General features: G+C 41.0%; 1 protein-coding gene across 1 annotated transcript in view; it reads left to right on the plus strand.

Moving 5' to 3' along the window:
* The window catches only part of LOC136708758 (golgin subfamily A member 6-like protein 22), a 117,230-nt gene that overhangs the window by 33,054 nt on the left and 57,588 nt on the right, over positions 1-26,588 (plus strand). Inside the window, exons 8-11 of the mRNA XM_066683533.1 lie at positions 1,285-1,425; positions 4,507-4,698; positions 22,459-22,602; positions 24,214-24,393. Of these exons, the coding sequence (XP_066539630.1) occupies positions 1,285-1,425; positions 4,507-4,698; positions 22,459-22,602; positions 24,214-24,393 (657 nt within the window). The remainder of the gene's footprint in view (positions 1-1,284; positions 1,426-4,506; positions 4,699-22,458; positions 22,603-24,213; positions 24,394-26,588) is intronic.

The following is a 26,588-nucleotide window of genomic DNA, read 5'->3' on the forward strand; positions in this document are numbered from 1 at the left end:
TAAAGATTTTTGGATAAGCTTTCTCATTACTTAAGCCAAAATCAATAAGGAAGAGCATCTTTTAATGAATGAGTAGTTTGAACAGCACACTGCAGATACGGCCTTCTGTTCATCCACTGCTCAGCCAATCGATCATCAAGGTTGCTTAAGTGAGGTCCAATTGGTTGACATTGTGGTTTTCTTTTGTGTCAAAACTCGCAGCTCCACAAAAGCAAGGATGAGTCAAAGTGGCAGCAGGAGCAAGTCCAAACACTCCAACTTAGCCTCAGCGCTATCTTACATATAAAAACTGACACAACTAATGTACAGCCTTGTGGAGCATACAAAAGCGTAAATGTATTTATTGGGGCCTGTTATTCATCAATGCACCCACATTGAAATAACACTGTAATGACTGTCTCTGTAATAGGTCGCTCACATTACTGACATTTGAGCAGGTTTTTAAAAATATAACTAATTTTAATCAAAATCTTGTGTATTTTTCATATTTGTTTTGAAGACGAATGCTGAACTGGACCATCCAGACTTTATTTTATCAGCAAATGCTCCACTTGTCATGATATGGGGTACAGCATGGGTGACGTCCATGTATGTGAAAGTATCATTGTTGTGGATGTGTACATTGAGATGTGTTGTTTTGGAGATGTATGCTGAGATATTTCCCAAGTGATTAAAAAACTTCTATTAAAGGAAAGGTGATGTAACACGGGGTAGATACGTCTGTGTCCCAATGTTTTTGGTGTGTATTGCAGTCATTAAATTCTAAGTTTGTTTATATACAAAAGACTTTTATGTTGGAGAATTACAGATTCTTGTTTTTATAGCATTTTACAATTAAATTACAAAAACCCAAAAAACTAGCTTTTCCAGAAATGGTGTTTGTCCATGATGTGCCCCAAATAAAATAATATAATATAATAATATAATTTTTTATTTATGCACATGTGCCTTCCACCAACCTATAAAACACACTCTTTTTGTGATGAAGTAAACATGACTGTGAATACTATTAACTGTGGAAATTTCTAAATAAAAAATGTAATTATAGAAAAAACTAAAAACAAAATAATAATTAATAATAATTAATTATTAATTAAAGTTGTGTCCCATTGAGAATTATTTAAACTGAATGAACTTATTTGGCTTATTTTCCAAAACTCTGAATATAGAATTATATAATTTATTGCATCAAGCTGTATAAAATAACAGTTATTAATTTGTAAAGTGGTTCCAGACCTTTGAACGTTTGTATATTTATCAGTGTGCATGTGTATATGTGTGTAGGAGCAGGAGAGGATTATGGGTAGAGTCCTGAACTCTGAGAGCCAGAAGGAGGTGGAGGTGTTCAAACTGACCTCTGGACTTGAACGGCTCCAGCTTCATCAGGGCAAGGCCAGCAACTCCAGCGCCCATTCCACGAGCCAGGTAATCAACACACCTACACATCTGCCCACACACAAGCACACACACCTAAACAGCTCTTCATCTGTATGGATTATGGCCCTATCATTTTAGGCAGGAGAAAAATAAAAGCTGTCCAAAAGTCTTTCAAAAAAAAAAAAAGGTGCCACAGTTTTAAGGTCATCAATATGGAAGCTCCACAAGTTCACCAAGCAGAAAAAGAAAGAATCGGAGCCTTTTTTGTTGTATGTCCTTTTCTCGTGTAAAGTTTGCTTTAAATGTCATACATTAGCATATGAACTTTTAAATGAGCTTGTTTGCTCAGCTCAGATCCTGGCATGTAAATACAGATATTGAATGCACTGCTTTGAATTATGGGCATGTGGACAAGGCTAAGGCTTCCCCAGCGTTAATTAAAGCACGGCTAGGGATACAGCCTCACGTCCGGTTGCCAGATTGCACGAGAAACCAGCGCTGTGCCTCCAAATCCCGAATATCCGATAGTTGAAATGGAAATGATCTGTGCTGTCTTGATTTAGGCAGACATGATTGACAAGCATCACTCCCAATATAAAACTCTCCATGCATTATTCACACACTCACCTGTCCCCTGTTGTTGGAGTGTTTCTTTTTGTGGGTATGTGTGTGTGTCGTCGTGCCAGCGTAGGTGTATGTGACATACACAACGCTGACTAGCATTTGGGACCAGCAGTGATTAGACAGAGGAGACAGGTAGCTGGATTGCTTATGGAGATATATTAGCATAGGAAGAAAAGAGGGGAAAAATAGACACAGGAAAATAGGAACAATGGTATATAACAACAAAGGGCCCTCCAGTGGCTAAGGGGGTTGAGTCCTATCACCGAGACCTGAACGCGCTTCCAGATGATGCCAAGGTCTTCGGTGGCCAAAAGTCGAGGAAAGTAAAATTGGCCCTAGTGCTCTCTCTGGAAGGAGAAGACGACTAAATTCCACTGTCCTATCACTCACCATTTCTCCAGTGCTACCAGAGCCCATAAATAAACACACACACACACACACACACACACACACTTAGATATATAATTGTATACCGTATTCGTTGGTTTATTTATTTCATTTTCTTTTTTTCTCAACAGAATTTGAGAATGCTCCATTACAATATGTTACATTTGGATATGTATTTATTATATTCATATATATTCTCTCAGCTGCCATGTAAGCTATTTCAGGTGGCAAGAATATATTGCACGTGAGCATCTCATCTGTAAATTCCATATGTATTTTAATCTTCTGTAGAATGCTGATTTTAATGAGCAAACTTTAGGAAATTACATATCAGAAGCATTATCATCTGAGTATATCACATAGACAATATCTAGCAATGCTCTGTAGCTGTGTGGAAGTTGACGTTTTGCTCTTCTTTTATGTTGTTATGTTGTGCATGTCCAGTAATTACATGAGCTCGGTAATACTTGACTTTACAGTGTAATGTATGAAGTCACTTGTATAAGGAGAGTGGAGCAGATGGACCCTGAACTTAGATATATTAAATTAAGTATCTGATTATTTCTATCTTCATTTCTCTCTCTCTCTCTCTCTCTCTCTCTCTCTCTCTCTCTCTCTCTTTCTTTCATTGAGTGTAGTAGAAAGAAGAAGGGAAGGAAATGACATTATGTTGCCTGTACCTTCACTATATAAAAATGATTTAATGTGCACTCGGCTTTCGGCATCATTGAGTAGCGGTAATGTCGCTCCTGCCGTGCTCCTGCATTTTGCTTCTTCTGAAAGTGCTTAAATGCGAAACGGTGGTAGCCGAGCAATCGAGGATGTTAAAAATGCTCCGGCAATTACCTGCGGGGAATCTCTCCAAGTGGCATTATTTTGAGACCTCGACATGGGGGTCAGGCTTGCATGATAAACAGAGGGTCTGATCAAATGCTACAGTAGCATAATCGTGTTTGTAGCACTGAATTCTTTAACCTTTGGATGACCCCACAGAATGCCAGCGCCCCAATCAGAAAACCTAATTGAATCTCCTTTGTGGCAGGGAGAGTTCTGAAAAAATAAATTTGAAGGTGAAATGTGTACGCACCAGAGCCAAACGCTTTATGAATCGCCTGATATTTTCTACCTATAGGAAAAAGAAAATACGGCTATGTTACTTATTACATGCCAGGTCCTTTGTGAGGATTTTCCTATAGGATAATCCGATTTCTTTGCAATTTTCTTTTAAGCCGCTTAATGTTTACCCTTAAGATTAATATTTGTAGAGTTATTAATATCCCCCTATAATTATGACTGGTATTGAGCCCTCCCCCCCACCTCTAGACTATTGTGTACATTAACTGCTGGATTTGCTCTCTGGCTACAAGGTGGAAGACAGGGAGCTGAAGTATATGTGAAATGATGATGAAGTCGAGAGTGAGAACGAGTTGGCTGTCATGATCAATACGGTGGTGGCTCTCACTTAAGTTGGCCGGCTTAAACGTACATCATTATTCGTGTCCGACCGAGGCTTCTCAAAGTGGCATGCAGTGTAAAACAGACAAACCGGCTGGTGAAATTCTGCGGCAATGCCGGGGAAGCCACCTGGATTCCAGGAATACTGGCTGAAGTGTATAACTTACCCCAGGCATTTCAGAAATGCTTATTGAAGGTAGCCCTCGCTTTCACATGTAGTGGACAGTTTGAACAAGATCAAAAGACAGTTAATAAGATAGTGGTCACTGAGGGGGGCTTGCAGGTGTGACCCGGATTAGCTAATCATAGATTACATCTGATCTTTTTCTTGCACAGAAATGACCCGTTCCTGGACGAGCAGTCTGTTTATTCCAGTAAATAAGCTCATTTCTGGAATGTGTATTGGATTGGCCTAAACATGAATGCACTATCACACTGCCAAAAATTCCACAGAACCCCAGCCTAAAGAAGACACTGAAGTATTATAAGGCAAAGCTGTCCCTTTTTTTTGCCCACAGTCACCTCTCTTTAGAAACCCGTAGGCATTGAGGTGCTGCTCGGCAGGTTAAATACCAGCTCAGGCAGCGGAAGGATGAGACAATGCTGTTGGCTAGATAGAGGGACTAAAAGGTTAACTCAGTTATACTTCCTCTTTCTATGAAGGACCCCCGCGAACAGAAGCCGTGTGGGCCGGACAATAGCGGGCCTTGTGAAGCGGACCGGGCCGTTCTGCTGGACCGTCAATGGAATTTCCGCCGGCGGCGGGAGCACCTCCAATGGAGCCACAAACAGCTCGGTTTGAAGCAAGAACAGGTGAAAGGGAGAGAAGAAAAGGCCAAAGCTGCCAGCCCTGAGGTGAGGCAGCACATAATTCAACACGTGGTTATGATGGAAAAAAGTTTTCCAACCCAGTATTATCCCAGTTTATAAACTTCCATATTCGATCTCGAATACAACACTACACTAAACTGCACTCACCTTTTTAAAACCTTAAATAGGAGTTCCAGGTTATTATCTAATTATTATTATATTCTAATTACAGTGAGTGAGCACACATCTACAGCGACACTTCTACAATCTGCATTACAGAAGACTACATGAATTTGTTCTCGAACATTGTCTGACACTGGGTTTTGTTTCTGATATTACTTCAATAAAATGTTACGATAAATTAATATCCACTTGTGTTTCAAACGTGGTGATCTTATCTTGGACAGAGAATGAAGTGTATAATTTTTCATAAATTCTTATTGTTCCTGGTGAGGAGGGAAAAGTAAAAAACAAAACAAAACAAAAACATATATGTCTTACATAGGCACTTCTGTTCAAAACAATAGTCTAGAAATGTCTGTACTAGCTTACCCAGTCCCAGTAAATATGTTCCAGGTCAGTGTGTAAAGCTTTAAAGCTCTCCTCTCTTTTTCCACACACACAGGCCAAGGACAAGCATCTGATTGTTTGGCTGAATTATGAAAACAATAATCATCTCTATAATAACACTGCTAATGGCCTTTAATTGGAATTGATCTGCGGCTTAATGACCATTAGCACTGTCTGACACTGACATTACGACCGCTCCCCCTCACTGGGGTGAGTGTCTGCATGTCTGCGTCTGCATGTTTGTGTGTGTGTGTGTGTGTGTGCCTGTCTGGAGGTTGCACTGCAGCAGGGGCAAGACCATAGTAAATAGTGAATTGTGAGACGCAGCCAGGCTTGTAAAAAAATAACTATTTGAGGGATGGCGCATGAAGTGAAAGCTGTAATTTTGACAGGTGGCAAGGTGTGGTGTGGCAGAGGCCGGCGCGCCGCCTCATCTCTCACACGCGCTGATGAATGACTCTAATTAAGGGGGGAAATCAAGCATGTGAAGACAGGGGAACGCTTTAGCTCGCTGTTTGGTGCTTTTCTCTTCTTGCCACTGGACTCATCCATCCAAATATCACTGCTTTTTCCTTCCTTCCGGCTGGATGGAGCTCAGCGCAAGCTGGGGCAGAAGCAGCAGCAGCAGCAGGCTGAGCAGAGTCAGATATGGAGTGTGGCTCCCCAGCCTTAAATCACTCTGGAGGGACTCTATTAGCTCCTCCCTGTACTGCTGTCTCCTCCTCTCTCACCCTTTTCCTCAATCTGGACACTTGGTCAGTATGTTAGTGCAATGCTGATACTGTGCATTTATGTCACTCAAGAGTGCTGCAGCTGCTTATGTGGGGAGATTACCAGTGATAGCCAAAAGAGTAGAGCTGGAGTAACCTCTGAATCACTCAACATGGGGTTTCTGTAGCTGACATTACAACATTGGCAGTTAGTGTTCTCCTTCAAGTGTGTTGAGCTGTCCAGCAATGATGGCACCTGCCCAGCTTCGCAGCATCATGTGAGACCTAGATAGCAGGTAGAACTGTCAATGAGTGTGGAAAAAAATTATATATATGTATATATATATATATATATATAAACAAATCATGTAATTTGTCATCATTCTCAGTGCCAGCCGATCTGTACCTGCTGAATTTGATTACCTGTCCTACTTGTGTACCAGGTGTACCAAACTGGGCCATGTGGGTGGAGCCAGGCATAGTCCAAACCACAAGAGAATTTGCATTGTTCACTGTCCCAGTGCAAACAGTTGGCAAAGTGTCACACTTTATTTAGTCAAAGTATTTAAGATATATATGTACGCTACACTTCAATGTCAGCACACTATAGTATAAATAATAGAAAGTAAACTACCAAACACTAGACTGCTACACAAATTTGTTTTGTTGTTGTCTTCTTTCTTTATGATTATCCCCCACTCTCTCTCTTTCTTTCTGCTTTATCCCTAATCTTCTTTTGTTCTCCACCCCCCCACCCGCCCCAAGACTCCCTTTTGCTTGGTCTCTCGACCAGGAGGGCAAGCCGGGTCCAAGACAATTAAATCTCCAGCGCTTGGTTGACCCTTAAGTGGAGCTGCAGCACCTTGATCACCAGTCAACAGGAGCCAAATTAGGCTGCGTACACTCAGCTCGACAATGAACCGGATTTGCAAGCACAAACATGATGGTGAAAAGGAAAACTGAGGTGTTAGAAAAGGTGGAGGTGTTTATGGTGAAAGAAGGGTCTCTTCATCCACACACAGTGGCCTTTGCTAATGAATCCAATTTAACGTCCAGTGATACACCCTCCACTCCCTTCCTTTTTTTTTTTCTCTCATATCCAGACACACTGCTTACTAACAAGACTGAAAGTCTGGCATTACCGCGTGACTAAACAGGTCCCCTGGGGAGTGCAACCTCTCTCTCTTCCTCTCTCTCGCTCTCTCTCTCTCTGCTATGGCCTTGCATTAGAATGCTTAAGCTGTGAATCCCCCAGTTGCCACACACGCACACACACACACACACACACGGCTGCACACACAGGCAAAGAGAGCCACCAGCTGGAGTTTTCCCCGCATGCACACTGGCACACTGTCAGTTTCTTCTGTTTTCCCCCTAACTGCTTTTGCATGTCCAGAATGAATAATTCACCACCTCCAATGAACACAGGGCACTTGCTCATTTAAAGGACAGAAAAGGAGACATGAAAAAATAATGACGCTCAAACTAACTAGGACCCTTTAATATTCCTAATTGTGCAAAAAAACTGTTCCTCTGGCTCTTGCTTTTGTCTTAACAACGTCCACTCTGGTTTAAATTTGCATTGCGTTTAAATACAGGGCTGGACCAATTTTGGGATGGATACTGATATTATTTGAAGAAAGAGAACTAGATGATATTAGGCATTATTTATTAAAATAGTCAAAAGGTAAAAAATGATTAATGATGGTTTGTTGTTTATGAAAAATATTTTCAAAAAATCCTATTCTTGGTAGATATCAGCCAAGACATGTTTAGTTTAGCCCAAGAGCTGTGAATCTAATATTGCTAACCAAAACGTGTATTGAATATTCATCCCCCTTAAACACTGGAATGACTGCACTAGACCTGATTTTGTTTGAGCCTTGATGGTGTTTGATTAGTTGGGCCTGGATTGGTATAACCTTTCTATGTAGGGCTATGTATTGTTCACTATAGTGCACTACTTTGTGGTTCTGCCATTTTGTAGTTGAGTATCAATCAGTCAGAAAATCCTACATTGCACTGCAATTAGTATAGTGTACAACCAGTGTACCATAGAAGATAGCGGGTACCCGTAATAATCTGCGTTCTTTGGTAAAAACCTGCATGAGGTAGCGTCCAAAATATTTAATACCCTCCTGAATTCTGTTCTCTACCTATAACAGTGCACTATATTGTGTATTAATGTAGGGAACAGTGAGCAGGGAGCCGTTTAGAACACAACCTAATGGTTACAATGCAAAAGTAGAGGATCTGTGGAACTCTCATCGATACCAATTAAACTGTATATCATTGATATCGATATTGATATGGCCAAGCAAGATATCAGTCAGGCCCTACAGTACAGCATTTCATTTACTTGTTCTCTCTGTCCCTCTCTCACACCCTCTTTCCCTCTTTTCTGATTTATCTCTCTCCAGTCCTGTCTGTCTTCCTAGGCTAATATTTATAGTAGAGGATATAGTGTGTGTGTATCATTAGACGTACAGGGGGCTGATGAATTAGTTTGTTGATGACTGCTGTACATCACAAATCATGCGCACATTACAGAGCTGCTAATGTAAATCCGCTCTCTCCTCCATCTCCGTGGCCCGCTTTGTAATAACGGTTATTTGCGAGATTATTTTAAGCGTTCGGCGGTGAGGAGAAAGGGATTTTCTCGCCGCTTTCCTTGCGCGACTGTCCGCGGTATTAGTCAGAGTGAGGTATTGCAGGCGAGCTCATTGCTTTCAAAAATCAAAGTTAAATGGGTCATCTATCATCAGAATTTGTGTCTGGCCGACTTGTCTGAACATCAGTATGATTTATGGCCTGAATCGGCAGAGTCAACCATGCATGTTTCTTAGTTTATCGTTTTATGCTGTCTTCAATTAAACGTCTATAAACAGGACGAGGGGCTTTTACGACATTGTCCATCAATAAGGGCGATCAAGGATTTTGCATGAGGATGTGTAATTTGCTCACCCTTATTGTCCTCTTGACTTGGTGTGTGGTGGTGAGGAGGGGGCTTATGTGGTGTGGGTGTGTGTGTATGTGTGTGTGTGTGACCATAGCACACCATACACCAAAGGGGCTTGTAGTCCCTGCCCCTTTTTTCATTAACCACAGCCACTAATTTGATTTTCATGTCTCTCTAATGTCATAAAGCTCAGATGCTGATTATTCTCCACATGCAAACAAATGCCACCTTAATGATCTATGTGTTTGTTGTTATATTCTCCTTATTATTTCACTTTCCTTATTATGGATGATATTTTGTAAATGGGGGCAGCACTCAAAAATCCAATTTTGGCAAAGAGATGCAGCCATGGTCGCATGTTTTCTGATTAGAGTGCATGTAAGGGTTCTACACAATGTCACTGGGGAACACAATTCTTTGTCAGGCACTGGAGATAAATCAGACAGAATGTGTATTTGTGTGTGTGCGTGTGTGTGGCAGGGGACCTATTTTCTATTAGGACATTCTTTTGTATCTTCCTGCAAATGTAAAATTTAGCAACGACACTTCCAAGACACGTCTCTCTCTCTCTCTCTCTCTCTCTCTCTCTCTCTCTCTCTCTCTCTCTCTCTCTCTCTCTCTCTCTCTCTCTCTCTCTCTCTCTTCATTTCATCCACACAGTTCAGTGCAGCAGTGTTTTATTGTGCAAATTGTATTTAAATGTTAATATGGAGTTTTATTGCCAAAGTAATTATAAATAAATATAATATAAATAACAGAACAATAGATATGGATAAAGAGAACTACATTATTAAATACATTTAAGTTTTAACACACTCCATATATTTTTCTCACACTCTTTCTCTATTTCCAACCTCTCTTTATTTTTCTGTTTCTTACACACTTTCTCTCTCTCTCTCTCTCTCTGTCTCTCTCTGGTTTCTAGCAGGAACGCTAACAGTTTTGTGCCTATAATACACATCTACACAGTGAAATAATGCAGTGCTGTTGATAGGGCAGCAAACGAACGCAGCGTTTGGAGCAAAGTGGAGCAGCACTGTTTAATGTTGGCAGTCTGTTTGATTTGTTTCAGCTCGGCTGTGGTGTAACTGGCAGGTTTATTGACAAAGGTATACCTGGGAGATATGGGAGATATCAAATCGAAAGCGTCCAATTACCTCGCTGTTGATCATTACAGTGCGCGGGTTGCAGACACTGGAAAACTTCCTTTGATTCTTTGTTTAGGAGGATTACGTGTCTGTCAAGATTGCATGGCTCAGGAATAAACAGAAGGAAAAGGCAAACGTTGAGAAATGTTTAAACAATAGAGCGATTCTTCCCTGCGCTCTTTTGAATGAGCTCCGAGCTCACAGTTTACCAACTGAATTGTCTCAAAAAAAAAAAAAAAAAAGCCAGTTTACAAACCACCACAGGCAACAAAGATGTATTTTGTTTCTGTTTCAACACTTTTGGAGTGCTGCAAGAAATCTATTGAAGCTTAAGAGCCCCGTTTGGCTCCTCTGGAGAGCAGTGTGACAGGAGAGGGGGAAAAATGGCACAAGGTTATTCAGAAATTAAAAAGAGGAACTGATTTAATTTTCATCCTTAGCACAAAAAAAAGGGTGGGAAGAGTGAAGACCTTGGCATTGGCTGAAGAGGGTAAAATTAATCAGTGTGCCATCTATGCCGAGCCCCCAGTTAATCATGGGCTTCAGCATTTTATTCTGAAAATGATATATCTGCAGCGAATTACCATATCACAGCAACTTACTCCCCCACTCTGCACATTTTGTCATTTGAAACGGAACCTTGATTAACAACATTTTAGGAGAGAGAGAGAGAGAGAGAGAGAGAGAGAGAGAGAGAGAGAGAGAGAGAGAGAAGGGAGTATGGCTGGTCGAGGAGGGGGGTAAGGAGTGGAGAGGGGAGGAGGAAAAGAAACAGCATTAATATTACATGCATTGTGTCAGGGATTCATCTGAAATCTTTTTGGCTTGAACCGTTCCATATTTATTTAAACTCGCATGTTTGTGAGGGATGCCTGCCCTTGTTTCATACACATCTGTAAGACATTAAAGGATCGTTGTGCAGACCCTCAGTATAAATTGTTAATATATAACCATAAATCTTTTGTAAACATTAGATATAGCTGCTGTTGTATCTAAACTACTTTTCCAAAAGTACTAGTGTGCTTGGCCTTTAGTCAGATTCATAAAACTGTTACTCACAGAGCTGTGGGTGTTGCCACTGAACGTTTGAGAGTTTGTGTTACAAACAACTTTGGAAGAGTAATTTATTTACTTGTCACATACACTGTAAATAAAATGAAATAAGGCAGATGTTGATTTGAAGTGTTTCCGAGGTTTGAATTGATTTAAAAGATCCGTTTAGTTCATCCAACCAAATGCTTTGCTTTTGTTTATTCCAAGCTTGTTATTCTTTTGTTTGAAGGGAAGAGACATGTTTTTTAGTCATTGTATTGAGGAAAAGCCTTTATATATTTTGATACAGGAAGCACAGCAGCTTTCTAAACAAGTACGTGAATATACCTCTCTAAATTCATCGTATGCAACATTAATATTGCATCATTTAAAAAAACAAAATCAAATATCAAAGTTTGTCACATACACAGTCAAACACAGTACAACTGGCAGTGAAATGCTTTGACGACTCCCCCTAACATGAAAAAGAAATATATATAAGATCTCTATTATGGATTGACACACTATATATATATTATATATATATATATATATATATATATATATATATATATATATATATATATATATATATATATATATATATATATATATATATATATAGTGTGTCAATCCATAATAGAGATCTTAAAATAAGCATAAAATACGATATAAATGTATGAAGAGATAATATGAATTATGTGATTATGTGTGAAGGTAAAAATCTGTAGAAATCTGTTAAAAATCTAAAAAAAAAATAAATCTGCTAGAGCTCTTTAGTTAATCTCATTTGTATTGTTTTTTATTTTTGTTTTTTTCATTTATAACACAAGTCTAGAGTTTCCTGTTTAAAATAGACACACTTGTATAGATATGAGTGGACAGAATGAGCTTCGTCAGAATGAATCCGTTACTGTCAGTAGCTCAGAAATGTATGCGACCTGTCTTGTGTTTGTTGCAGCAGAATATCTCCAAGACATGGAGCATTTTCCTTATAGAGCAGCATAGACTGGCCATTTAGAAACACTCAACATTTTCCTTTAGATTTACTGCTGAGGATGTCTGTGTGGGTCTTTTCTAACAGGTGTCAAGAAAACACAGCACACACATTTTTTTGATAATGCCTTACTACACTAACTGGCGTTTTAAACAGAAAACTGAGGCACGTCACGAGAATGCTGCCAGAATAACATTCATTATTAAGATTTAAATGTTATTTTTACCTTAAATGAGTTAATTGTGTATTGCTTTTAGCCAGTCAGGAGAAAGCAGACCGTACCATGTCCAGTTCTGGTTCCTGTGGAGCAGATAACAGCAGAGAAGTGTAACAAGAAAAAGCAGAGGTTCTTGGGAGGGGAAGGGTCTCCAGAAGAAGTGCGAATGTACATGTGCTGGTAGCCTAGAGCTGTGGATGGCTTATAGGGACAAACTATGAAAATGTGTCCTATGATGACTTACTGCTGACATGTAGATTTCAACACCACTAATTCATGCACAGAATTACTTCTAATTTTAGCTGGTCCTATTGGTCCTTTCAGTTTAATATATCCACAATATTCACAGGATGCAACAGGCATAAGGCATTTTCAGAAAGCACTTAAACATATGATGAACTTTTCTGGTCCCTCAGTGACTTTAGGATAATTTGATTCATACAAAGCCAAAAGTGCAACCAACTTCTGAGACGGCGCTTATACTGACAAACACATACCTAGATTTTGAAGCTTTCTTGCTCCTTTGACAGATTTAACGGTTTGAGAGCTTTAAAAAAAAAAAGCCCTGACTCCTGGAGTGCTCCTCTTTTCGTGCGATCAGATGAAAGATGAGGCCAGTCTCCATCTGGTAAACTGATGAAAAATACAGGTTCTTTTTAGCCTTGATTTACTATCTGCATCACTGCCAAGAGACTACCCCCCCTCCCCCTCGCCCTCCATCCCGCTCCATTCATCTCTCTCATTTTCACCAAATTTGGCCCATGCGTTCCCCCTACTCAGACCCCCGCCAAGCCCCCGGTGCATGCTGGGATGGAGCTGATAGGGAGGAGGAGGAGGAGGTGGGGTGCCCTGAAAGTGCTTTTGTGTCCAGTTCTTCTCTTCTTTTCTCTCAGCCCGTCGCTGAAACTCTGCTTAAGCTATAACATCACTGCCTCTTACTGAGGACAGTGCTGATCACTGTGCAATGTTTTTGAACCCTTTGTGCGTATCGAAATGAGAGTTTTATTATAAAAATGGATAGTTATTAAATGCTGTAAAATTCTGGCTGATACAAAGCTTTTAGCTCTGGGATGTACCTTAAAAAAAAACATTACGTCAAGCAGTGGTAGGAACGGTGGGACGATGGTTGTCTGGGGTAGTTTAAGCTTGCTGTTAGCTTAGTGCTAACTGCAGAATATACCTCTCTGTTAAGTTCTGTAAACCTTTTTGCTCTCATTAACTGCTTTACATTCATAGTATTTAGAAGATGTTCTTAACCAAATAACAGTTTGTATCTTTTACAGAATTTGGTGAATGCAACGTCGAGTCTCACCCAAGTTCTTTTATCGTTGTAGCATTAATGTGCTTACCCAAGCAGGGACACAAACCCCCATCCTCTGCCTGTTACCTTCAGCACAAGGAATCAAGTGAAATCTGTGAATTTGATTTCTCGCCAGACTATCACTTTAACAGCCAGGTAACAGTGGGCTCTGCTTTCTGTTCTTTCAAATCTTGGAAGCTGCCGCTCTGTGAAGTTGCTGAAGTCCAGATGTGCCTTCTCTCTCAGGGGGAAGCAGCAGGAAAGAGAATCTGGAGAATCTTCAGCCCCTAAATTTCATGCATCACCATTCATGTGTCTGGGAACATTGTATATGATATGGACTCTGCCTTTCCTGGATAAATAAATAGCAGATGTCGTACAGATCACTGTGCAGCGTATGTCTAATGTGCTCCCAGACCTTCCCACCTTGGCTTTTTTTTTTTCTTCTCCAAAAACTTTAGGAGGTCTTATTTTCCTTTTCTCCTCCAGCCACCGATTTCTATCCAATTACAGATAGTGTTTGCATTATATTACTCAGGATGGACATGCAGAAGTAAAACATTAATATTGAGTTTCAGGTACAGTACATTGTTGCTGTTGTCAGAAAACCTTGTATGTCAGAAATGGTAATCTGAGAGCAGTGAAAAAAAAAAACTTTCTTAACTTTAAAGGAGAAACCAGATATTTTCTCCAGTAATTCCCCCCATGCGGGGAACAGGTCTACGGAGCATAAGCCCGTTCAATCAGGGACTACAAAGCATTCTCCATTTCTGTATGGCACCCATTTTTTTATAGGATCATATAGCATATATGTCATTTATTTTTTATGATATATTTTAAAGAGCCCATGCAGTCTGTGTGAGCTGTGTGTATTTTATCTGAAATTCTACACAGGTTTTGGAGCACACCTCTATTCATATCACTTTTTAGGCACTGCCATTAAGGCTGCAGCTAGAGAGAGAGAGAGAGAGGGAGAGAGAGAGCGAAAAGCAGAGGAAGATGAAAACAGAGGAAGGAAATCAGGGCTGCTTTAAAGGAGCAGCGTGTGGCGGGCAGACGGAGGAAGAGCCATCCTTCTCTTAGTCTAAAGGAGAGCAAATGCATCTCCTCCCAGAAGCAGGGCCTTTGATCACGGCCTCTTGTTCTACATAAGCATTCATGCCAGTGTCAGACATACTTATTACAGGCCAGGGACGAGAGCTGAGTTAGTTCGTGAAAATGCGCCGACTGATGCTGCGAATGCGTGTATGCAACACTCCGTGATATGATTTGGATTTATGATATATTTAATCTACTCAATCAGCTGTATTTGCTTAAGAGCACAGGGTACTTCTAACATACCGAAGGGTACTAAGTCTTCCTCTGAGTGACTGACTCTCTCTAAGCTCTGCTGGATTTTTAATTTTTTCTAAATGCAAGCGGGCATGCAAAGTAAACACACACACACACACACAGTTTATTTCTTTTCAAAATTTTAAATTACTTTTATTTATTTATTTTTAGCTGATCCCAGTTTGGATTGGCTGATTAACTTTTTTTTTTTTTTTGTGTGTAAACAATATATAAATTAAATTAAATATTCAGGCTAACAATAGGGTGAAATGCTTTTATTTTTTATTTTTATTTGCTCATAATAATTCTAGTTTTCTTTTCTATTTTGTTATGCATATTTAACTTAAATTTATACCAATTTGTGGTGGGATTTAAGAATTCATGGTTTCATTTAATTGTTTCCTGTAAAAGCGTAATTGAATTAAATCTTTGTTCGAGATTTACACCCTTATGGCATATCAGTGTTTTTTGGTTCTGTGCCAGAGTTGCAATGAAAGAAGCATCAGACCACCCCCCCCACCACCCCCACCTGCTAGTTGCAATGATTAGCCCCGAGCAGGGAGGGGGCGGGAAGAGCGCTGGAGCAGCTGGGAATTACAACCTGCATAATTTAATTACCCACGTTAATTAATTCATATCTTCAGCCAAAAGAATGAGGACTTGAGTAAAGAAGTCATTAGCCTAATTACTTTATTAATTGTCTGTGGCGGCATCCCATTTTAGCTGTGTCTTCATTATCTGATGTCAGGCATTTGGCAGCAGTTTAGCGTGTTTGATGAAGTCTCGGGCTGGTGATAATTCCTCCCAGTCATGCTTGGGTAATGAGCGACATGGAGGAGCCATATGGTCGTGTTTGCACTCTACTACCTGTTGAGACAGTCACCTGCTGCTGCTAGATCACCAAGTATATATGTGTGTGTGTGTGTGTGAGAGAGAGAGAGGAAGAGTCTGTATATTAATGTCTGTCAATGAGAATGAGTGAATTAGCCTTTTTTTTTAGCAATGTTCTCCTCTGAAATAAAGAGCTCTTTCATTTTCCATATAATTAAAGATTTGCCTTACAAGCTGTGCCTGTGGGTGTGTCCATGTCTCTGCAGCACATACAACAGTCTAACAATGTGCTGTGTTGTACTCGCTTCTGTGGGTAGACAATGTAGCTCCTATAACATGCTTCCACTTTTTCAAAGACACTTGCAGGGATGTTCTTACAAACCTCCCAGTTTCAGTCTGCTGCTTAAAATACCTAAAATAAATGTAAGGTGGTCACTGACTTTTGGAAAGCTATGTATATTAGCGACGTAGCTTCAGAAGCTAGATGCAAATATGTTTTGGAAGAAAACATAGAATGTTTCAAAATGTCTTCATCCTGGTATTTGACCTGTTTGTATGAATAGCGAAGCATAATGTGCAAGTAAACATGTCATATTTAAACCATATCCTGTTTTCATGAACCGTGCTATGCAGGACCTGAGGACACTTTAACATGCTTAATCTGTTTGCATTGCTCTCTAGCTTGAGGACAGTTTTTCATTGTTGCTCTGTGGAGAATACACAGCTATGTGCTCATTTAGGTTATTAGCATACAGTATTGAGCTGGATGTATTATTGTCCTGAGGATATTTGGCTAACTGTACTTACTACTACAGGAGCCTTGTTTTGTGTACCGCTGCTAAAAACAGGACGAGGGGGGAAAAAGTGGGGGCGTGTTACAGTGAGAACGACAATTGGATAGAAATTGATTGAGCTTCTGTGTGTCCGGGGCTAGGCCTGGTTCAGGAAAACTAGAAATAGGGTCTAATACAGAGGGCTGCGGTTCCAGTGTCAGCTCAGATTGTGTTATATATTCAAGTGATACCTTACATTTGTGCTGCTGAAAGCTAAAAAGCTTTTTTTTTTTTTTTTTCTCCCATCCCAACGCCATTGGCCGCGGCTTCTGGGAAAAAAGCATTAAGTTTGTCATTTATAGACTCGCCCTGGCCTAAATAATCCCCCTTTTATCCTCATCCACACGGGAAGCTAATGGATCATCAAACTCAGTGTGATCGTTGCTTTGGCCAGGGGATTGAGGCCTGTCTATTGACAACGGAGACGTGGAATGTGTTGGAACCAGGGCCTCTTTTGGAACCCAAGACCTGAGAACACACAACAACATACATACATGCCCAAAAAAAATAAAAAATAAAAAAAGCCAGATGCAGGTTTTCAATGGAGCAATTTCCATTACTGTTTTCTCCTTCCCTTATATCTGCCTCTCTCCCCCATCACTCACAATAAATCATAGCTCAGCAGCAGAGTTCACTTTAGAAAGCATGACAAATCACGCACTCTCCACGTACACCTCGGCCGCCTGGAACGCTGTATCACTGGGAGACTGATTACTCATCCTTGACACAAACATGTAATAAATACACTGCACTCAGTACAATGAAACTTTCTAGAAAAATCCCCTGCCATAGCTCTGTCTCTGTCAGCGCCTACTGGACTCGCAGCCAGCTTCTTCTACTCTCCGAGTGACTTGGTGATGGTCCTCACTTGATATTAACAGACCCTTATCCTACATTGATAATATATGTTGTATACTGCTTTATAAGAACAGTGCTTTGCATCAGTGACCCTGTGTCCTTGGTAAAGGAGCACTAGATATGATTTAGGTTTTATTATTCCTAGGGTTCCACCTAGTGGTGCTGGGGGGTGATATTCTACTCTCCTTCAAAAGTTCCATAGTGCAGTTTCTGCAGTGCTGTTCCCATATTAACAATGCCATTTACTCTGTTCTCCCTACTGCAGGTCAGTGAATAATCACAATGATTTTAAAGCTGTAATTTTAGGGTAAAATATTTATGTAGTGTTCCTTTAACACAATGAACATCAGAATAGTCATCGGACTGGCAGCTGAGAGTTATCTGAGAATTGGTGCATTGTTGTAAAGCATGCACGGTGGTGCAGCAGGTGGTGTCGCAGTCACACAGCTCCAGAGACCTGGAGGTTGTGGGTTTGATTCCTGCTCCGGGTGACTGTCTGTGAGGAGTTGGTGTGTTCTCTCCGTGTCCGCGTGGGTTTCCTCCGGGTGCTCCAGTTTCCTCCCACAGTCCAAAAACACACGTTGGTAGGTGGATTGGCGACTCGAAAGTGTCCGTAGGTGTGAGTGAATGTGTGTGTGTTTGTGTCTGTGTTGCCCTGTGAAGGACTGGCGCCACCTACAGGGTGTATTCCTGCCTTGCGCCCAATGATTCCAGGTAGGCTCTGGACCCACCGCGACCCTGAATTGGATAAGGGTTACAGATAATAAATGAATGAATGAAATATAAAGCTGTTTTCTGTCTACAGTGTGGTCGCCTTTTAAAGGTTACAGAAGTGGGCTTGGGACGAGGGAGTGAAGGAACAGTGAATTCTCTTCCCTCAACTTCTCACTGGGTGCTGACGTGACGGTCTGCCACTCTGGGCACTAATCACCCATGTGTGTATGCATTTATACTTGCTAAAACATGAAACAAATCTGAATTGTAGTGTAATATCAACCCTGATGGACCTGTAAAGACGTTATACAGCTCAGCAGTGTCTCAGAGTGAAGATGTGAAATGAAAGTTTTGTCCTTGATGGCCTCCTTGGGTCAGCTGCATTATTTTTGCACTTCGTGGTGGACATTGTTGCCACGCCGCTGTGTTCTATCCCACACAGTGACCACATGAAGTGGGAGAATGGAAAACGTTTTAGTGGTTTAATTATTTTGAAGGCTGAAGCGCAGTCTGCCCTCAGGTTGGACATGTTATTAGTGGCCGGCGTTATCAAAGCTGAACTGCGTTTGCCTTTAGATTGCGTCCTCCGAGTGTGTATATACTTGACTAGCTGAATGATTGTAAGTGGCAATAATGCGGATTTGAACTTTGTATGAAAAGCCGCTGGCCTGAATGCATTCTGTAAAGGTTGTTCAGAAGTCCCTTCTAAGTTTTTTTTTTTTTTTTTTTTTTTTTTTCCTCTCCCCATTTTTCTTTTTTTTTTTTCTTTAATCTCTCTTATTCATTGGAATTCAAAATCAGGCCCATTCCTCCTCACTTTAAAAGTACCTCATACTTATAGGAATGTCCTTGATAAGTCTGTTTAATTTTTTGCATGCGCATGTCTGTGGCCTCGGCGGTCACTTTAAAGGCTAGTCTTACCTGCACATTGTCCTGTTCCCTGGCATTGAGGACTTGAATGGAGCGAGAGCTTTGCCCAGTTGTGGATTTATACATTTAGCTCTCTCTCTCTCTCTCTCTCTCTCTCTCTCTCTCTCTCTCTCTCTTTCTCTCTCTCTCCCAAGCAAGGGACTCAATCCAGGAGCGAGTGGGCCACACAGCCTGAGCAAAAAACCCCTAGGGAGACTTTGATTGGCAAAATAATTAGTCTATTATGTCCCTGGTAGATTCTTTCTCCAGCAGAAGCCGCCTAATATAATATTTGGGATTAAGTCCCCATTTCAAATGTAGCAATCTTGATATTCTATTTTGAGGTCTCCCTTTTCAGCAGGGTCGATTGAGACCTCACCAAATTATAACGTGGAGTTCTCCCTCATCTGATTTATCGCTTTTAAGATTAGAGCCCCAGCAGTTGTGCCTCGCATGGAAGTGGGACCCTGAATGGTATTATCACTTCCTTCCTAATGATGTAACAGATTTTTAAAGGTGTGAAATTACACATTTCTTGCCGTATAAAGAGTTTCAGCTGAGAGCACTCGCAGTTGTTGGAAGCTTGGGATTTTCTATAGCTTTATAATGGAGCCACTGTACTCTATTGAGAGCGGTGTCTGTTGTATAGTAAGGGTGTCACAGTCAGGGTTTTTTAATTTATTGATGTGTTTTGTTTTTTTTTTGCTCATGTTCTTTGTTATTCATTGTCAACTTTTGATCTTTAATCTACTCCTCTGTGTTAATAAAAAGAAAAGGTTCTTATCTCGTGTCACAAATGGCTATTTTGTGCATGCAAATATGAGAACAGAGACTGTTGGGTGGCCTTTTATTGCAAATCTCCACAAAGATCTTGAAAAGCTCTTGGCCTAGTTGTGGAAACAAACCTGGAAAATAGTGGAACTGTGGTCTCTGGAGCGATGAAGTTCCGTCCAGTACCTTTCAGGGTGAGTCTGAGTGGTGCTTGTGATCCAGAGCTAATCATTCAGCATCAGTACCTGCCCCTGTGTCTGAATGGAATCAGATCTTCACAGCAATGGTTCAGATTTGAATGTAAACTTTGCAGGAAAAGAGGCACACACTCCCTATTGATACTCTTTATTTCAGAGGATATAGTGATTGATCGTTGCAGTAGTAGGATCAGAATTTGACTGGACGCTGGAGGTACTGAGGAGAGGGTTGCTCTGGCAGAGGAGTGTGCTATTCAGGGGTGATGTCAGCCCTGCTGAGACTGTGTGTGTGTGTGTCTTTCAGGCTTGGTGTGAAGCTGGCTCAGAAATGTGGAGTAGAGGAGAGAGTGTGTTTGAAGCTCGCTCCAGAGCAGCTGTAATTGGCTGGTATTAGATTAGGAGAGAGCGTCAGAGGCAGACAGATGATGGGTCGGACGGGGTGAACCCCAGGGTTCAGGAGTTCATACAGGCTCTGCAAGTGTGTGTGTGTGTGTGTTGTGCACACACAAAGGCAGCCTCTCTGGTACAGTAGTATGCTGGTTTATTACAATTTTGCTCTATCTCTCTCTCTCTCTCTCTCTCTCTCTCTTTCTCTCTGTGTGTGTCATTCTGCCTTGAAGTTCCAGCGGACCCTCACACTCTGTACCATCTGGTCTGACTAGACCCATTCAGACTGTGTGTGTGTGTGTGTGTGGGTTCAGAGACATTAAAAGATCAGGCTCACAGACACTGTCTCTGTGGCCGCTGCGTCACTGTTCTGTCTGCTTGCTGGGTTCCCTCTAGGGGCTCAAACGTTCAGACCTTGCTCCTTCGACTAGTCTCTCTCTCTCTCTCTCACTCTCTCTCTCTCTCTCTCTCTCTCTCTCTCTCTCTCTCTTTTGGGCGAGAGTGCTTACTCGAAATCTGTCTGCTACAATAAGTCAGCGCTCGCAACACAAGCTTATTGTTCTCTTTCTGATGAAATTTGAGATGGGCCCAAACGCTCAGTGTTTTTTGAGCGAGGACATGCCGTATTGGTTAGTGTGTATTCTGTTTGATTTTTTTTTTACCACACCCCCCTGCCTCCTTCCCTCACTAAAGGGTGTTTGGTGGGCCCACTCGTGTTTGATGGCCATCGCGTCCAATTGCTCCTCTCAGTTTTGATGAAACAGCAGACATTTTGCCCTCTCTCTTGGTCTTGACTGAATGATGGCTGCATGCCGTCTGACAGTGCGCAGGTTTTAAAGCCGGCTTGTGTTGCAAAGACAAATCCTGCACCATGTTTTAGTAATAGACTTTTTCTTTCGCCTCTTTTTCCCCCCTCCCTCCTTTTCTTAAACACATTCCCATAAGTATTGCTTTAATGGACAGAATGTGCTGGAAGACTTTAATCTCTCCTTCGGTACAGATGCAGTTGTCATTGGAGCAGACTCTTAAGTCAGCGCCAGCCTGCACTCCACAACTTAAAAGAGCCAGGTGTTCAAAATCAGCCATTGTTGTCAGAAATGTTTTGGTGCTTTAGCTATCAGAAGAAGCAGCTTTTGGAGTTAGGGAGGTGTTTGAAAGCTGATTTTTTTCCCCCTCTCCCCTCCATAAACTCTTCACTCTCCTCACCCCCCTTCAGTATTCCCAGTTTACCTGCGAGCTTTTGAAAGAGGTTCTGCTGTTTCTTCGCGTTTCTTCGACGAGGGCTGCAGACCTGACAGTGATGTGGAATTTACTAGCGTGCTATTTGTCAACAAGCTCTCCCCATACAGAGCAGCTTTGCTTCCTGATGTGTCTTATAAACTGACGGAAGCTTTTCTTAATCTCTCACAGACTTCGCGCCTCGGAAAGTTTGACTGTTTCTCCTTTACGTGAAGTTGTGAGCAGCATTTGATTTGCTTGATGAACTACATTTGGCCAGAAGTGTTCTGATATCAAGGCCAAAATGGCCTCTACCACAAAGGATTTACACTAGCATTGGGATAATGGGAAGCTGCTAGCAGCTGAGCTTTAGATCGCCGAGCACCAGGGTGGGGAAAAGGTGGAAATTCATTCTATTGAGTGTTGGTGTGCCATTCGAAATCCTAAAGATGAGTTGGGTCTGTGTTTGTGACCCAAAGAGCATTTGAACCTGTGATCTCTGCTGTAGCTTGGGAATTTTACAAACAGCAAGTTTGTGATGGATGTCTGCATTGTGTCCTGATTGACAAGTCTCTTTGGTCAATCAGTGTTCTGCAAGTTGTACACATCCCATTTCAGTGCTAAAAATGTACCCAGTTCCACTTCCAACGGAAACACAGATAAAAAGATGAGTAGAATCAAGTAGAGTAGAGGAGGTACCATGCAGTGGAAAAGCTCAGTAACCTTCCCACATCATGATCTCCTGATCACAATAATGTTAATGTGACTGAATGCCATCGGTAGAGACATTCCACAGAACCTAAATTACCATTGTGTGTCCAGTTGCAGGAGCGAGAGGGGAGGGTACGGTGGATGCAGCAGGTTACTGAGGGGGTCGGTCAGGACGACAGGAGAAGGACACTGACCATGAAGGAGCAGCAGTTGGCTGAGGAGCACAGCCACACCCTCCATGTTCTCCAAAGCCAGGTACAGCCCCCTGAACCTGCCCTGCCTCATAGCAGACATTGTGAAAACTGCTCGTTTTAATCTTCCTGTTTATCAGGGCCGATATTCAATGATGGAACGTCACCGCAATCCACAGAGGACTGGCTTTGTGCAGAGCAAATGAAGGACTTTGCTTCATTTGAATATCATTTAGCAGCGTGATGTGGAAAAGTGAATTTAACTTTTTATGGCTCACATTGAATAATAAATGCGAACATTAAGGAAGCATACTAATGATGAATATAATTGGGTTTGGGTTTTCTTCCTTTAAGCACCCCCCACCCCCTGCCTTTTGGTGCCATTTTTCTCAGGGATGACGAGGGCTAGCTCATTTAGAGAAGCCAAACATTTTGTCCTTGACAAAACAAAGTCACTTGATTCTAACTGCCTGTGATTGTGTATCACAGAATAACCTTTAAAGCTCTGTTTCTCAGTGGCTATGTTCTGAATAGTTTATATATCTTTTTTTTTTTCATCCTCTGCGAGTGCCTTAAGATTGTGGTCAGCCCTTTGCTTTAATTGCCTCACTAATGCAAGACTGAATAGAAGCCACAATCAGGCAGACAGGATTGAATAATATCGTGTTTTAATAATTGATATCTGTTGGAATAGATGAATAGCGGAACGAACGCTGAGTTATCCACGATGAAGTGCGAAAGGATCGATACGTGTGTTACTGCCGTATTGTTCCCGTATCGAATTCTGTTATTCTATTCTCATGGTGCGTTCCCCATGTAAAACCCCACACCGTACAGGTGCATCTTTATTTACACAGGCTCTGTGGACTCTGTGGACATGATGTTGATTGATACAGAGATGTGCTCCGGTACTAATCCATATATTCCAGCAGACAATTTTGAACATACGGATGGGAGATACCAGAGTAAAGGGTGTTGCGTGTAGTTTTAAAGCACTGCGAATGTAATTTGTTTTTAATTTACAGTCATAACGACCATTTCATAATCAACATCACAAAGATGAAGCCTTACATCAAAGCCTCAGTAATAGTTCGCTAGTGCTTCCTTCTTTGCTTTCAGTTTCCAAATAACCCTAAACACATTTTAAGGTCTGGGCTCCATGGAAAGCCCGTGGTTCAAGAAAACTGTTGTTCCCTGTCTTTTCTCAGTAACGGCTTCTTGACAGCGGCACATCAGTTCAGACCCATGCCATTGAGTTGTCTTCTCATGCACTGGTCTTTCATGACTGTTAAGGATTCTGTTTTTTTATTATTATATATTTTGTGTTTCTCTGACTTCCCCCTTCCTTTTACAAATGGATTACTTTATGTGTAACCAAGCTTACAACTACCTCCAGAGAAATTGATACGAAGGATTTGAATTTGAGCATTTAATTAATTAATAAATGAATGAAGAGAGGTGCCTGGGTTTTTTTTTTTTTTAACACAGCACTTCACTGTAGACTGTTTTTTTTTCTCTTTTTGTTAGCCCCGCTTCTTTTTTCATTTTAAAACAAAGTAGAAATGTTTCAGAGAACTTGAAAGCTTTGTCTTGTTGATGTGAAAGGGTGTTTAGCATCAGTTTTTCACTCGTGTTTCTTCTTCTGCTTCTTCTTTTTTCTTCTGCTCTTTCTCAGTTGCAGACCAGCAAGGAGAAAGTTAATCGTCTGGGTTTAGAAGTCGGCCTGCTCAAGTCCAAATTACAGGAAGAGACGGAACAATCTCAACAGCTGCGAGATCAAATTCTCAAGCAGCAGGAGGCTTTAAGTAGGGCAAGCGCAAGTCTCAAAGACACCAGGAGAGCAGCTGGCAATAAGGTAAAGGGAGCAGAGTGCCTGGGTGTTTTCTTTTTTTTCACCCTTTTTTTTTTGTTCCTGCTTCTCTTTTCTTTTTCGTTTTTTTTTTTTTTTTGGCAAGGGGAAGGAAAAGAGAAAAGTGTGCGTTTGTTTCTGAACTTTTCTCCTCCCCTGTGATGGCAAATTCCCAGGACGTGTTGTTTAGAGGAATGTGGAGTCTATTACACTAATTTCACAGTGTCTTATCTAAATATCACCATTCAGAGACAGCGCATATTTGTGTTGGCATTCCCCGAGACGAGCGCGTTACAGTATAGGCCCGTAAAATCACAGAGGACTAACTTTTTGTGTAGAAAGAAAACAGCCATGGCTCTGTCAAACCCAAACTGGCAAAAGAGGAAGGTATTTTAAGTGTTTTCTCTGCAGAGCAAAGCTGTCCTCTTATTTTTACTTGAAATGAATTTCAGATGGGGGGAGGGGGGGCACATTTCCATGTGTGACTCTTAAGACGGGTTAACCTAATTTTCTCACACATGCTTGGCTCTTAATTCTGCCGCCATGAAAATAACCATCTCTTTAACCTTTAAAGGTATAAAGAAACATATACTCAACATATAAATGGATATAAACCAAGCATAAGTACTGGATCAGCTCATTCAATTAATCCCCCCTTGCTTATCTTCAGATCTGCCGAGCAAACAACACAGCCATTAATTTCTGGACGGGGTCCTCTTACTGCTCCACATCTGCTTCTGCTTTGCAGCGAAAACCTTCTCTCTGATCTCATATGTTGAACTACTGTAACTTTGCCACTGTCCATTTCCTGTTAGGAGGGGAATAAAAGAAAAAGGAAAAAAGAAGAGAGGGGTGAACAATAATAGCTTTTGTTCCAGAGAAGTCCCTGCGTTAGTGCAGCTGAACAAATAGCTTTAACACTTTGCTTTGAAAGACCCCCCCCCACCCCTTTTTGCTGGTGTTTAGCAAGCCCTCAGATATTTATTGCTTCAGCAGCGCTGGACCACAGCTACAGTTTTCATTTCCACACACAAAGAAAACTGTTTTTTTATTATTCAACTTGAAAGGATTAACCTGTCCATGCAAGAATCCAGTATAACAGTTTTTTACTTTTATTTATGGTTTTCTTCTTTGCTTGATTGAAGACCGTTACATAAAAGCTGTCTGATGAAATGCTGCTACATTAATAAGAAAAGCAAAGTGGACCAAAGCCAGTGTTTTCTTTCTTTGACCTTGGCGTCTATTAGAGCAGAGGAAAAAAAAAAGTAGAAAACATTTGTTATTCTGAAGTTAGCATTGGCTGAGAGAAGGCCACCGTTGTAGCTGGGGATTATATCATATATATATTCACACAATTTTGGAATCACGAGTGCCAGGCTTATGAAACCTTGAACATATTCATTCATTCATTGTCTGTAAGTGCTTATCCAGTTCAGGGTTGCGGTGGGCCCGGAGCCTACCTGGAATCACTGGGCGCAAGGCAGGAACAATCCCTGGAGGGGGCGCCAGTCCTTCACAGGGTGACTCACACACACACACAAACACATTCACTCACACCTATGGACGCTTTTGAGTCACCAATCCACCTACCAACGTGTGTTTTTTCAGACCGTGGGAGGAAACCGGAGCACCCGGAGGAAACCCACGCGGACACTGGGAGAACACTGTAAAAAGATATACGGTCACATTTTTGGCAATCATAAATTTTACATTTAAGTATTTACAGTACGTTTCTGTTAAAAAAACTAATAAACTAATAAAAATGTATTTTTACAGTAAAGAGACATAAAAATATGTATTTTGGCTGATAAATATATTTACGGTATTTGACTGTTACAGAAACTGTTTTCAACCTTTTTAGAATTTACAGTCATTTACTGTCATGGTTTTACAGTTTTCCACCGTAAAATTCACAGACATTTTTTACAGTGTAGAACATATAGCCCAAATATTTTAGCTTTCTACCAATTAATATGAAAAATACTGTAAAACGTGAAGAAATATAAGCTGTGTCATGAATAAAATGATAGATATGTGATTCAGTGGAACACAGGAAACACTGAAAATGGATATTAAATCACCTGTATTAAAGTAACTTCTCAGATATCTGACTGCGTTTACAGTATCATTTCATTCATTATTTAATATCACTGTATTTGGAAAACACTGTGATACTGAATTTGTATTAGGACTGTTGTAGG

Source organism: Hoplias malabaricus, chromosome 1 (assembly GCF_029633855.1).
Source record: "Hoplias malabaricus isolate fHopMal1 chromosome 1, fHopMal1.hap1, whole genome shotgun sequence".
NCBI lineage: Eukaryota > Metazoa > Chordata > Actinopteri > Characiformes > Erythrinidae > Hoplias > Hoplias malabaricus.